General features: G+C 41.7%; 2 protein-coding genes across 3 annotated transcripts in view; one reads left to right on the top strand and one right to left on the bottom strand.

Annotated features, from left to right (window-relative positions):
• The window catches only part of DCTD (dCMP deaminase), a 59,803-nt gene extending 51,307 nt beyond the window's left edge, over positions 1–8,496 (bottom strand). Inside the window, exon 1 of the mRNA XM_064449656.1 lies at positions 8,414–8,496. The gene's annotated coding sequence lies outside the window, so the exon portion shown is untranslated. The remainder of the gene's footprint in view (positions 1–8,413) is intronic.
• Positions 7,595–15,121, top strand: part of WWC2 (WW and C2 domain containing 2) — a 106,002-nt gene continuing 98,475 nt past the window's right edge. For both annotated transcript variants that reach the window (XM_064449650.1, XM_064449649.1), the window contains exon 1: positions 7,595–8,507. In XM_064449650.1, the coding sequence (XP_064305720.1) occupies positions 8,377–8,507 (131 nt within the window). In that variant the 5' untranslated portion in view covers positions 7,595–8,376. The remainder of the gene's footprint in view (positions 8,508–15,121) is intronic.

Here is a 15,121-nt window from a genome sequence, read left to right as displayed (position 1 = left end):
AGAGCAATAGGAGCATCAAAGGGAGCAGGTGTAAGAAGAAAGGAGTTGGGAAAGGGAAGGCACAGTAAAGAGCAGGCACGAGCACCTGCCACAGAAAAAGGTGATACTACCTTTCCTACCCCCACCCCCATCAGTGATATATCAAAAATTACCATGAATCTTGGTTTAAGTATATGGGGGTGAATCTAGATGGAATCTGTAGAACAACCAACACTTGCTCCGCAACACTTTGAAGATACACTCCATTTTATTTCCTCGGTTGAAAGGTCTAATTCTGCGATCTGAAAAAAAGCCCAAACCAATTGTTTCTGAGTTCCTCGAGTGGGAAGCAGGCTGCCACATAAGAGCATTGTACTTCTTCCACATTTGTTATATTCTGAAAAAATGGTATCAATGATTAAGTAATCAGAGAGTTTCTGAGCTAGTGCTTGAAAACACCATTTTTCTTCTTTATATAAAATAATGGTTTTATGTGTTTCTGTTGCTGAAGGTGGCATATTGAGTTGCAGAAACATGTATTAATGCTTCCATATAAGAAGCAAGGTCATTTGTGAGTGATGACATTGATGATATTGCTGAAGGCTGCAGATTGCAATCCTGAGGTTTACCTCCTGTTCTGATTGTCTAGCAAGACTAAAGGGAAAGCAGCACTGATTCTAAACACTCAGATGCTTGCTTGCAGGGGCACCTCTAGTCTAGAATTCAGGAAGACAGTTTGCAGTGTAATATTTTCTTTGTTTTGGTATGTTTTGATTATGTGGCACGCTTTGGTCCTCTTTAAAGAAGTGGAGAGGTGGGCAAATAGGAATCTCATGAAATTCAGCGAAGAAAAATGCAGTGACTGGCACCTGGGGAAGAATAACCTCATGTACCAGTACATACTCCAGGACAACTGGCTGGAAAGCAGCTTTGCAGAAAACGTCTCGGGGTCCTGGTGAGAGTTGTGACTATTCAGTGGAGAAGAGAAGGTGCAGGGGCATCTCATCAGTGTATACAAATACCTGATGGCAGGGTGGGTGCAAAGAAGATGGACCCAGGCTCTTTTCAGTGGTGCACAGTGACAGGACCAGAGGCAACAGGCACAAAATTAAACAAGGAGGTTCCCTCTGAACATCAGGAAACATTTTTTTCCTGTGAGGGTGACTGAGCACTGGAACAGGTTGCCCTGAGGGGCTGTGGAATCTCCACCTTAGGGGGATATTAAAAAGTTGTCTGGACATGGCCCTGGGCAACCGTCTCTAGGTGGCCCTGCTTAACCAGGGGGGATGAACAAGATGATCTCAAGAGGTCTCTTCCAACCTGAACCATCCTGTGATTCTGTGATTCCTTTGGTATAAGCATCAACTGTATATCTTTTGGCTTTACAATCACCCCTTTACAGAACAGCTGATTATTGGCAACAGCTCTGACGTTTCATAGCCCAAGGATTACATTTTAATACTTAAATTTTGCAGACTTTGCCTAGCTTTGAATTATTTTCTTTGAATTATTGTCCAGTGTAATCTTTTTACGCTGTGGGAGGTTATTGCTTCATTAGTGTATTTCATTTATAAGCACAAGTACAGCTAACTAAAATTTATGCTTTTGTTATATTTCTTCACCAAGAAATTCAAAGAAGAGAGCTGTTGAAATATTGTCATGTCTCTTATATGTGGGCACAAGCATTTCATAACATATGCTTGACCATACGGAATTGATAACTTTTATACATCACATTTTACCTGGGAATGAGATACTGAATAAAAGGAATTTTTGTATGAATGATAATCTTTTCCTTGTGATAAGAAAGCTTACTGCAAGTATTTCTGACACCACATATTGAAATAATAAAAATGACACAATGCAGTTCAACAGATTCAGCTCAGGAGCTGAAAGCATCCTATGTTCTAATCCCTATCCTATTTCATTTAGGTATTTTTTACTTCATCAAGTCACTTAATACATTTTTTTTTTATGTCCACTGCAAAGTGAACATAATAATATCATGCTGTGTTCTTTAAATTTTTTCAGTCCTTCAATATGTGTAAACACTGGGTTCTGGGTTTTGGATAAACAGACTAGAATGAAAATTGCCACGGGACAAGTCATACAATTTAGTCGCATCTCTAGCAGTCTAGCAGCACTACATCTTGGTATTGATGCATCAGTCCCATTTTTGCTATGAATTTGCACAGATTCAGATTTTATTTGTGCAGCATGGCTTTGAGTGCCAGTTAGCAATAAGATAGGATTTAAGTTCCTTTGTTGTTGGCCAGGACAGAAGTAAAAGTACTTTTCATTCATGCAAAGAAACTGTATTTTTTGAGGGTAAAAAAAGAGGTGAAAAGTGGGTGAAAGAGAAATGAAGTATTTTTTATTCATGTTGATAGCTTGGCAGGTTCATACCTGTTTTGTGTTTCAAACAAGATTTTTCATTTGTTAGAAGACAGGTTCCCTAAGCCTCCCCATCAGTCAGACAATAGGGGTTTTTTTTGTAATGCAGGTCTTAAAATACTCAGTCAACAAGTCCACTCTACTTCATTTACTGCACTGTGTTTCTGAAAGTACATGGATGATACAGAGAAGAAACGTACTTCATGATATCGTTGCTAAACCATTCCTTTTTGTATTTCATCCGTTGCCCCACTTAGAGACAACACAACAGATGTAAGTCCTTTCTTCTGGCTGCGGTGGGAGCACTCACTCCTTGCACCAGTAGAGAGGGACTGTTAAAGGCATTAGCTCTGTAAACCTGTGCACTTGTATACTACCTGATGGAGTATCTTAAATACTGTAAGAAATTAACTGCTGTTCCCCACCAAAGGAGCTGTTATTAAGAAACTCCTTCATTCTTCCCTCCCTGCCGATGAGCAGAAATCCTCTGTTGCTGGCCTACTTCTGTCTTACACTCAGCCAAAAAAGAAGACTGGGCTCTTGGGAACCTTCTTGCCTGACTAGGTGTGCTTTTGTGGTTCTCCAAAGTCATCACACAGCAGTGAATAAACACCACAATTCCATAGATCCATAGACAAAACGTAGGAAAGTTAAATTTTGTGTGTACAAGTATCGAGAGATATATTGAAAAAATACAGCAAGGCTGTTTCTGTGGAAGATGTAACATTAAGACAACATATCAGTTCTGTGGGAATATGCCTCTAGAGAGCCATATGATAGAGGCTAATTTGGACCTAATCAATCCTAGAGTTTCTGGAACAACCCAAATTCTCCATCTTCTTTTTTCTTTGTCCACAGAAATATCAGCAGTATGAATCAGAGTTAGGAAAACTGAATGCTAAGTTAGTTTAATGAGTGGCTTGGGGTGAGTTTGAGAAGATTCTACCATGAAAACCTTACTCGCATTTCTGTAGTTAGGTTTGAGGCAAAGCTCTTACCACATCATTTCCATTCTACTTATACTAAACTTTTAATCAGACTAACAATCAGTTAAAATTGTTCTGTGCACTTATTTTTATATTTATGGGATTAGAATTATGTCTGCAAGGACTTGAACTGTGTAATTGCTCATTACTTTCTTCTATGCATGCCTGAAGGCAAAAATAAGGCCAAAATTCTGAAAAAAAAAAAAGCTAGTATATATTCATTTGAATCAGAATCTGGTACGGTCTTTTTCACTGATACGCTCAGAAGGCTTTGTAGAACATCCTATTTTAGCAGCAAATTGTCCAATTGAATATCAGTGGAAAGAGCAGGTTTTGGAGTAAAGAGAAAAGCTGAATGAGCATAAACTCTATCAAAGTTGTTCTCTGGCTCCATCACTTCTGCAGAGCCGCATTATAAATTCAACCAGAAACAACATTATTCAAAGATCTTTTACTATCAGATGTATACATGCATCAGAAGCCGACAATAGTAAAAGTAGCACTCCTCCTCCTTTCCTCCCTCACACATGTACGCTGTTTTTCTTTACAGGACTTTTAAACCCCTTTTCAAAACTAAAAACATTGCAGCATAAAGGAGTTCTATTTTTTTAAAAACATAGCTGTCAGATTAAATTTACTGTTGTTAAATATTTATAAAGCTGAAAATACTATTTTTTAGCATTCTACAGTAGTTATATGTGAGGGACGTCAGACTTGTCAATATTTGGACAACAATAAACACTGTGTTTAAGTGTCTAAAGAAACTCAACATAACCAATATCCATTTTCAAACATTTTTGTCAGATGTTTTTAGAAATTAATTCTGTCACCATACTTCATAATTCATTCTGCACTCAAATCCTGTCTGAAAGCAGTGGAGGCTGAACTATGTAGATTTTCAGGGAGACAGCTGTGGCTCTTGATTCAGGGCCATTTGTGGATAGTACAAGTTAGAGTTGTAACAGCTGTAAATTTCTTTAGGGATGTCACTCTACTGGATCATCATGTTAAGGAAGTCTCTTGTTATGAAAGGACAAAGTACAAATATGCCTTTTTTGATCACAGTCAGTCCCAGGAACAGATTTACTGTGAAAGAAGTAGTGAAGTAGTGAGCAGAGAGTGTCAGGAGATTAACTCCACTAGTAGACACTGGAGCAGGGTATGCTTCTCATTATGTGACGGGGCACAACCATTTGCCTTTGCAGACCAGCTTTCCAGATTCAGCTACTTCCAGACTTGTGTTTTAAATTTTCGCATAGACATTTTTTCTCCTAGCTGGTAACAGTTAGTAGAAAGGGCACAAACCAGTTATGATTATAATTCCCTTTAACTCAGTCCTTTAACTATGTACTACTTACAACGTGAACTTCTCCAGACCAGTTAAACATGCATATGCAAAGCAAAAGAGAGGAACAATTAGCTCCTTTTCGTTGAGCGTATCTTGTTATTTATCATACTTACTGATAAATACTTAAGTCATACCATAGCTACATTGTTCTGTGCTTTTGGACAACTCCTCCATATGCACCCTTCTGTGTTTTGAATAAAGCATGCTTACATCTTCTGAACTATACTGTCTTATGCAATTAAGCCAAACAATCCGTGGTATGTTGTTAGCTGACAATGTCAGCATGAAATGCTAGGCAGGTTATCAGTTGAGATGTAGGAGGTATACTTGCAAAACTACTTTTAGTTAGAATTTATAGCGTATTTTAGGCTAAAGAGGATCATTATGAACATCTGCTCTGCCTTCCTATATTAGGTGCATGATAAAATATTAAAGGATAGTGGAAGAAATTATTTTCTACCAGTCCAAATTACAAAAGAGCAAAAACCGAGAGGACAATTGGATTCTGTTTTGTACAACAATAGCAGTCCTTCAAAAAGCTAAACGTTCTCACTGGTAGTATTAAAGGTCTGGCATTTATTTACACAAATATTACCTACTTTGTGACTGACTTGAAGTCACTCTGACTTCAAATACTGCCATTCCTAAGTAGTCCTTGCATTCTGGACTCTAGACTCTTAACTATAAATACAAACACAATGAAGTACTCAAACAGTGGGAAATGGAGGGAGGAAGGTGAGAGCCTAATGATTACCATGCAACAGTTTATATTTAAGTCTCAGCACATCCGTATACACACACACAAGCATATGTATAGAAATTAGACAACTATGCAATGATCTTAGTATATTTATTTCCAAAATTTAAGAACTGCAATTTCGATCTATTTGTGGAAATGAACATACTGATGTTTTCTGACAAGAAGTTTTACCCGGGTAAAGACGGTTATAAATCAGATCCACATCCACGGGGATCTCATCTGACTACTAACCAAAGACGTGGTTCTGACTGCCTTGGTGGTGACATAGAATAGGAATTAGGTATTATCTCGGGTGCCATAATTAGCTTCAGGGAAAGTATTGACATAAATGAGGTTTCAGTTTTGTCTTGGTATTGCAGACTTTTGAATCTCATGTTTTCTTTTCTGTAGATTATTTAGAGAGTAGGAGTATAGGAGTGCTGCTGTATAACAGGCCTGCTTTTTCAGGATGAAAAAGGCTGTATCATTACAAAAGCTCCTTGTTAATGCCAAAGATAAGTAACTGGCAGCTATTTTCAGAAGGAAAAGTATACCCTCTATAGCTTATCATCAACTTACGCAACAAAACATCTTATTGATAACTCAAACTGAACGTTAAAAGGGAAAAGGAAATGAAGTTTATCCTGTCCCACAACTGCCACATGTACTTTCTCACTGTAGGATGTCACCTATAAACAAGTTTATAAAATTAGTAGACTATTTAAAACAACACAAATGCAATTGGACAGTAAAAGTGCTTTTTTAAACTGATGGAAAACAAGACTGGACTTCCTAAACCAATCAGCTCATTGAAACTTAATATTCTCAATGAAAATACAGTAGTCTGTCACTTTAATAGGCAATGATCCTGTCGCTTTCCGTAAGTGGCTGAACTGTTACAGATATACAAAAGTTAGAACGGCTCAGTTTTTCTCCACTGTTAACCACCAGGGCCTTACTTCATGAATGTAGTTTCACTGCACATTACCTTAATGCAACAGAAGTAAAATAAAATCTTCAAGATAGTCTAGAGCTCAATGTACAAGCATTTTGGGGAGGCATACAAGCCATTTGCAGAGATAGTGTTATAGAATAATATATGACTAATAAAGGTCTTAGCTAAATTAAAAACATATCTTGCTGGTACTTATTTCTATTTAGGAGCAGATCCAACAATGGGACTTAGATACCTGTAAATTAGTTACTGCAATGCCTAATTATCAGCTATGTGGCCCCTGAAGTAGAATCCAAAAACTTGTTATGCACTGAACAAGTCCAGTACTTAATAAGTGTAAATTGTCTCAGAAGAATAATTCACAGAGCTGAACACTAAAGGTAGCTATAATGGAGTAGATAAACAGATTAAAAAAAAAAAAAAAAGAAAAAAAAGAAAGAAAAAGGACAGCTCTGCATCCCAGACTTCCTCTCCCAGGCAATTTTTGTTACTTTAAACCAGTAACTTCAACTGAAAATAAATAAAACATTATAGGAAACAGAGACTAAAACTTGGGTTACCTAGGAGTCTCAGCCACTAAACTAGGGAGTCATATTCCCCCATAGGTGCTCTACTTCTGGTGCCAAATCTTGGGAATCAGATACACATGCAAATTAATAGAGCTCATTAAGTTACATTCTATCAGCTGAACCATGGTAACCAGCCCAGAGTACTCTTCTCCCGTGGCAAATGTGAGATAAAATGCTCAGTAATTCACACCTGGATTCTATACTTAATGCCACTTAGCCCCCTGCTTTTTAGGCCAGAACAGTTCAGGGCACTAATGGTGTGTGGTGCTTCTGTTAAAAACGGGGGAAAAAAAAAAAAAGGTAGTAAGTTTAGGTACTTCCAAGGTTAAAGAAGGGTTCCCTTTTTTTATTTAAATTTTGAACTCAGGTATTTTAAATGGCAAGGTCCTTTTTCGGAACCCTCGAGCCTCGCTGGAGTTTAGCAAGAGTTCACAAGGACGCGAAGCAAGGTTAGCAGAACCTAAATGGAAAGGACTAGAAACCCTCTCGACACCACCACGACCCAGGGCATGGAGGCAGTGGTAAATCTGCCCTTTTCCCGGGTCAGGCTCCCCAGGACCAGGACATCCCCCGGGCCAAAGTCTCCCGCGCCACCTGACGCGGGGCCGGCAGCACGTTCGCAGACAAAGGGAGGCGCCGGTGGCCGGCCCTCAGGCCGGGGTGCTGCAGCCCTGGCCGCGGGTCTGCCGCCCATTCGCGCCGCTCTCAGCTGCTGGGGGAGGGGGGCTCCTGCGCCCCCCCCCCCACCTCCCCAAAAAGGCTGCGGGGAGGCGGCCGGAGCGCTCAAGCGCCCGGGACGTGCAGGCGCTGGGGCGCGGGCGGTAGCCCGGCCCGCGAGGCCGCCGGTCCCCCTCAGGTGGTTGCTCCCTACCCCCGCGCCGGCCGAACCCCTGCGTGCGGCGTGCACAGCTCGTTTGGGAGCAGGAGGGGACGCGTTACCCCCCACCCTCCGGCCCCTGCCCTCCGGCCTGCCCCGCGCCTTCCCCCGCTGGACGTTTCCCGTCCCGGAGCCACGGCCGGGCCTGCCCAGCCCAGCCCGGCGGCGGCGGCAGGGTTAACCCTGAGGAATGCGGCGGCAGGAATGTGCATGCAGATGAGACGGATGCTAATCTCATGCTAATGAGCGGCGGCCGCGGCCGCCCGGGGCTCAGCCGGGCTCCCCGCGCCCAGACGGCAGCTGGGCTCCGCCGGCAACCCTGACCCGGGCTGCCGCGGCGCGGCCAGGGCGGCAGCCCCGGCATGGTGGACTGAGACCCGGCCGCCGAGGAGGGCTTTCCTGGGCTTCCGCGAGCGGTCCGCTGCGCGGCCCCCGGCCCCTTCCCCGTCCTCCCTCCTCGGGTGGGGGCTTTTCCCGCTTCCCGTCTTTCTTTCTGTCCCTATGGAGCAGCTACCCCCGCCGCCCGACCATGCCTAGAAAAGCGGGGAATGGGCAGCTCCCCTTACCCGATGGTTGGGAGGAGGCGAGGGATTACGACGGCAAAGTCTTCTACATCGACCACAACACCAGGCAAACCAGCTGGATCGACCCCCGGGACAGGTGGGTGCGCGGGCAGGGAGGTGGCGAGGCCCGGGGGTGGGAGCGGCGGTGCCGGGCCCCCCGCCGCTGGGGCAGCTCAGTCGCGGGAGGGGGAGCGGGGGGGGGGGTGCCCGCCTCGGGACGCGGGAGGGCAGGAGGAGCCCCGGTTTGCAGCCCATTGCGTGAGTTCATGTTGGGGGGAAGCCTGTAGAGCTCTTCGCGGAGGCGACGGCGGTCGCTGGCGTTTGGGGAGTTCCCGACAGGTACCGAAGTTTGCGAGTCCCTCCCAAACCAGAGGCGCTGGCTCTCCGCCATCCCTCTCCTCGGGGCGCCGCGGTGCGGGGCCGCCTCCCTCCCTCCCTCCCGGCCGGCGGAGCGTCCCGGTCGCCTGTCCCTCCCGTGGCCCCCCTCCCCGGGGACCGCCTGCCCCCCGGCCCGGCCCGCCTGGCCGCCCGCAGAGGTCCGCGCTGCCGGCGGAGAAGGAGCCGGGGCTGCCGGAGGCCTGGTGTGCTCGCTAGGCCTCAGCAAGCCCAAATCCTCTCAGAGCCCCGCCGGCCGGAGCCCCGGGCGTTTGCTGCCCGTTCCAGGTCTAAGCACTGTAAATGGGCAAACCTCCTTAGCGAGCGCTTCAGTCAGCGAGGTAACCGGCTGGAAGGCTTCTCCCCCGGGATCACCGGGGCAGGTCTCCGCTGGGGAGGGATCCTGGCCCTTTGGGTAGGGTTCCGTGGCTATTTTTAACAGCTGGATGATAGACGGCCGAGATACCTCTTGTAAAACGTGTATTTCGTCCAGAGCGGTCTTGAAAAGCAATTAAAGAACAAAACCTTGTGTGTATTCAAAACAGAATGTTGCTGTCGAAAACAGCGAGGTCTAACTATCAAAAACTTTTAAAAGACATTATAAATGTATGGAACAAGCAGCACTGAATTATAAATGAAGGCCTTGGTTTGTATTTCTCTGATAAAACTAGAAAAGGTAGTTCTGACAAAACTTGCTGGCTGTAAGCTGCATAGGGAAAGTTTTGACAAGCATCATATGCTGTGTTAGGCCTGCTTCTCTGTCCTACTTGCTATTACAGCAAATTCCAGTAGTGGCAAACTTAATACTTAAATTCCTTTGTGCTTCAAAAACATGTTAAATACCTTGTAAATATTAGCGAAGTGGTAAGGTATACAAGACAGTGTTTTTTCTTATACTTGGCCTTCTCAGGTGATTGAGTACTTCTTTTGTTACCGCAGAAAACAAAAACGTATGTTTTTACTGTCTCTAGAAAGAGTGGATTTGAAGTTTTGTTTGGTTTTAAACTTTTAACTTGTGCTTGCAAAGCAGAATACAAGAAGGTATGATTGAGGTAAAGCAAAATGTGACATTGGAGTGTACTCGTTGTAATACAGCCTCATTAGTGTACTAATTAAAAAATTTTACACATTCTGTAGCCCTAAAATGTTCAAGAGTAGTAATGTTTGGTAAAATTTGAGTCTTCACTATTATTAGCAGAGTAGACAGCTAAGTGAATAGCACTTGTGTGTTTGCCATCCTACAGAGATAGGAGAAATACTGTTTCGTTAATATCTTGATTACAGGTGGAAGAGAAGTCGCCCTGAGACTCAATCTGTAATGAGAACTAAGGAAGTAAAGAACTTTCTTAGAAAGAGTGGTGTTGGAAATAATTGTTAACCTGTGTCAGGCACGCAAAACAAACAGAAAGAGAGGTTTTGCTGTAGGAGCTTGAGAGAATCCATGCTTTAGTGTACATGGCTCAACTGTGAAGCTGAATTGCCTGCACACAAGAGAGACTGACAAGCCCATTTAATGTGCAGCTTACGGTATTTATATGTACAATATCTTTATTTACAACCTGTATTTGTGTTGGTGACCTGGTTTGGAGAAGTGCATGAGAAATGTGTGGAAGTCCTGTAATGACTTTGCTCTAGATTCCATTGTATCTTCCAGGTATTTAGAGAATATATGCTTGGAAACCGTACAGGATATAATTAGGGCTTGCTGTCAGAAAAAATGAAAAGTGATCTTCCAAGTTTGTCAATACAAGAAAATCTGGATTCGTGCTGTCTCTAAAACTGATCTTAAATTGTCAAAATGAAGATAATGGGTTCTACAGAAAGACTGAAAACACATTCCCTCATTTGATGATACTTTTAAGGCTTTTTTCCCCCCCCCCCAACTATTTTCTCTGATGGAGGTCATAAAGTCTTCACAATTTACTTGTGGAATATTGTAGTACATGGGCTCCTAAAATCTTTCATTGGTAAAGCAAGTGTACAATAGACAAGTTTTTATGGACAATATTCCTTCTGCTGTTGTTACACTGCATTCCCTAGATGATTACATAGAAAAGTCACATTTGATGTTTTAAAATAATTTTTATCCTCTTTGATTCAGAAGATACAAATACTGAAGACAAGTGCTGTGCGACATCAGCCATATGTCTGTGGCTTGCCAGGTGTATTTGAACACAATTGGGAGCCTCTTTTTTACAGGTTTAAAATATTCATGCCTAGAAATAAGCTGACAGTTGAAAATGCTGTATTTCAAAGCTTCTTGGAAAAATCTGTGTGCTTTCTTTTTTAATTTAGTGGTGCTTTTTTCTTGTGCTTTTCTGGACTGTTCTGATAGTACGTGTATTTGTTACTGCTTTTGTGGTGCAGGTCTGTTAATGATAGCCTGTGTACATCTGTGAAGAAAACCTCACATCAGCTTCAGGCTTAGGGCTCAGGTTTTAGTTTTGCCCACTTCATTTATCTGAGTAATCCCATTGATGTTAGAGAAGCTGACACTGTAAGGGCAAGAGTGACTTGGCTTGTGTTTTAGGAGTGTTGTGGAAGCTATTTGAACTGCTGTGTTCTTCAGGGGTTTTTAATGTTTTGCACTATTCAACAGTGATTTTTCTCTCCAAACACTTAGGGTACTGTGTTGATTTGTTTTGAAGACTGGTGGCCGGAAAGAGAGGGCACTTTAAGATATGAAGTGTGAGAAAGAAACATAAAGGCAAGAATTTGGGATTTGTAGTAACATTTTCACTTGCTAAATATGTAGATGTTATTTCTTTGTTTATTACTCCAAGCTACAGCAAACTGAGAACTCACTGATCTTGACAGTTAGTCTGAAACTAGTTTGTTGTAAGAAGGGAAATAGCCCAAAATATCAGTCGTATCCTGCTACTACTTGATCGAGTTATAAAAAGACAACTATGGACTGAAGAGGATGAGCGAGATGAAAAGGTGAGAAAGGGTTAGAGGAATTCATACTTACCTTTGAAGTTCCCTTGAAAGTCTTTCAAGTTCCTGGGATACTGAGTTACAGTACGGTGTTGCTGTGGTTTTTCTCTGATAGGGAATTAAGAGGGGCTTGGGCTGGAGACAAAAATTTGAAGCAAATTTTTTTTTTTTATCATTCAGCACATTTTTAAGTAGGCCTCATGTTTGTTATATTCCTTAATGGAACCAACAGAGTAGAGTGGCATAGGAGATAGGAATCTCACTACCCTCAAATCTTAGGCAGCTGGATGATGTTGGGTTTCTCACCAGGAATGCAGGGCTTCTCATATCTTGGTTTCTACACAGTAAATTGTCCGTGCTCCACTATTGATCACCACTGACTCAAAACAGATTTTTTTAATAGCTTGCCTAAAATGACTTCCATATCACAAATTCTGAAGCTGCAAGTGATCTCTATTTAAATGTTTATCTGCACTCTTATCAGAGTGGCAAGGAGTGAGCTGCTATGAAAACATAACTATCCTTTCTTTCTGTCCCCTTTTGACTTCTCATTCCACTGAGGAGACAAATCTGTTCAAAATATTTGTACATTTGAAATCATTCGTAGTATACTTTTGCTAGAATGTTTCTAGGGTACCTGCTAACTATATAACCAAGGAAGTGCTTGAGAAACATCGAATGTGTAGAAACTAGACAACTTTAGGAGATTGTGAAAGTTTTCTTTGTGCTGATGTGGAGAGGGAATGCAGTTTCCATTGCTGCTTTCATCTTTTGGGGAGGTGAAAACACTACAGTTTTTATCATGGAGTTCTGCAACTCGTGCGAGATTTGTCTGAATTAGAACCTTTATTAGGTTTCAGCAATTAAACATTGTGTGCCTTTTTCCCTTAGAAAAGAAGGGCATTTTGTTCCTTCACTGGAACTGGTGCTCTCTTGTCCTGTGAACAGCAGAGGCTGTGAGGAGGGAAGATACTGAGGGTGTAGTTACTTGAGCAGGGGGGACTTTTCATCCTGTCTCTTTCCTGGGCACTGCTGTAGCTCAGAGGTTCTTGGTAGAAGGCTTCTAGTTGTGATGGAGACTTGGAGAAATATAAAGCATGTAAGAGACTGCGCAGGTTAAAGTTGAAGTTAGCAAATAAGAGGCAAGCAGAAAAGGGAATAACGTGATCATAAGATATTGGAAAATACATTTGAATCAATGCTTTTCTGCACAGAAGTAAGCTGCGTTGTGACAGATGAATGGAATAACTTTTACTGTCTGAAGTGTTTGGTGTTTGAGGCGAGTACAGTTTTGTGTGAAATTGGTGATTGAAGGACTTCAGGTAAAATAGGAAAAACTTATGTTAACTTCTGGATGGATGGGAGGGAACAAAGTTTAGGCAAGAAATAGGAGTATGATTCATCAGTCCTTTGAAGAATAATGATGTTAAATTGAAGTGTTAGTCATTACATTTTGAAAGGGATGGATCTTAATTCTATTCTAATTGCAAATATTAACATTGCTGATTTGAGGTATAACTAGAGCAACTACCTGATAAATTTCTTCTTTAGGCTGCTGCTTGCTAAGAGTGAATTTAATGGCAAACCATCAGTGAAAGCTTCCTTTTTTCATTCCCTTTCTATTTTCCCTTGCATCTCCCTTGTTTGCTAGTAGCTGAGGAGGGAATGGGGCTTTTATGTTTGTGGTAGCATGGAGCTGTTAAATGATTGCCTCAAGATACCTTATGAATTCTAACCTTATTAAGAAATAGTCACCTGCCTATTTTGAAAAATCAGTAGAGGATCCTTTGACACTCCAAGGTGTACAACTTGCAATAATCCTGTTGTGAGATAGGACAATGATTTCTTTTTTTCCACCAAACATTTTTCTGCCTTGTTTCATCCTGTAGTATCATTTGCTGATTTTTATCCTAGCTCCACATAATTTGTTCCTGTCTCCTTGTGTGCTCAGGAATGTGCATATGCCCTGTGAAACTGTCTGGTACCTCATTCTGGTTTCAGTGACAGGTTGGGAACTGCTTTTACTTAATTGATGTATGTATATTCAAAATAAAACCTGTGATGCAAGTACTGAACTTGCAATGAGAGACTAGCTGTGTCTGAACTTATGACACTTTCGTTTGTTTATCCAGTGTAAAGTAGAATTCTAGTACTATAGTGCTAATATAGCTGTGATAGCATCAGTGTTAAAATACATAGTGATTGTGTATGTGGGATTTTTAACCAGTCTGTCATTTGCTTCGGGCTATGTGTTGTTGATTTTAGTATTAGTGAAAATTACTATGGTAACTCTGAGATAATGCTTTTATTCTTTATTTCTCTGGGAGTGATAGGCCTGCACTATATCTTTCATCTTGGAGCATGTGAAGTTAACAAGTCAGGAAATGCTACGGAGTATTTGCTTACTCGTGCAAAGTATGTACCACTAGTTAATGCCAAAGACTGTGACCTGGTATGTAAAGTGGGGCAAGTGGTCTAGACTGTGGTTTATTCAGACCTATGTCTGTGGTACTTGCCTACTGGGGCTGTTTCGATTAAACCCTATCTTGACTTTCAAGATAGCATTCCTGTACTTACGCACAACATAAGCCTTAATGAGAAGTCGTACACATGAAGGAAAATAGACCTTTTCTCAAATGAATGGAGTCGAGCTGTTTGCTAGAGATGTTGTCCTACTACAATATGATTAAATGAAGGAATCCTTCAGAACTACCTTAGATTTTTAGATGAGAACTGCCTTTTCTTTGGAAATAATGGCTGTGAAAGAAGTTGTCGTTTTTACAGGTAAAGGTCAATGTAAAGATCAAACAGGACAAATAATTTGCAGCTTTAGAGATCTCTACAGATTACGTACAGGTCTTGTTTTCTTCCAGTTAAATAACTTGTGGTCAACCCCTCAGTTAAAATTTTATACTTTGAACATGTTATTAAACTTACCAGAGTAAGAGATTTTCTCTAATTCCACTTGCTAATGTTTGTAACCTCTAGAGACAAGTTGAATTTTGTGAAATAGGTTTTATTTTTGTTTTCTTGCTACTTTTTTCAGCCTAAAAAATGTTATAGATATTAGATTTCACAATTTTTATATCACACAGATGACTTAAACTAGAAGAATACTCATGGAATTAATGGAAAAGATTGAAAATGGACCAACATACAGTAATAGCTCCATGGTGACAGATTTTCAGAAAGGCATAAATAGAAACAACACTTGAGAGTCCAAAACTGTTATGCTGGGATGTGTAAATTCTTATTACAGTGACCTGCAAGGGAAGTGGAAAAGGGTTGTGGTGGGGTAATGCAGCCTGCTGAGTCTGGACTGCCGTGGTTCTGTTTACCTGTCCCTCCCCTGCCACCAAATGGTAAACTCATCCCAGGAGATGACTTGGCTAAAATGAA

This window comes from Phalacrocorax carbo, chromosome 4, assembly GCF_963921805.1.
Source record: "Phalacrocorax carbo chromosome 4, bPhaCar2.1, whole genome shotgun sequence".
Lineage (NCBI taxonomy): Eukaryota > Metazoa > Chordata > Aves > Suliformes > Phalacrocoracidae > Phalacrocorax > Phalacrocorax carbo.
This window is presented reverse-complemented; position numbering and strand designations above follow the sequence as displayed.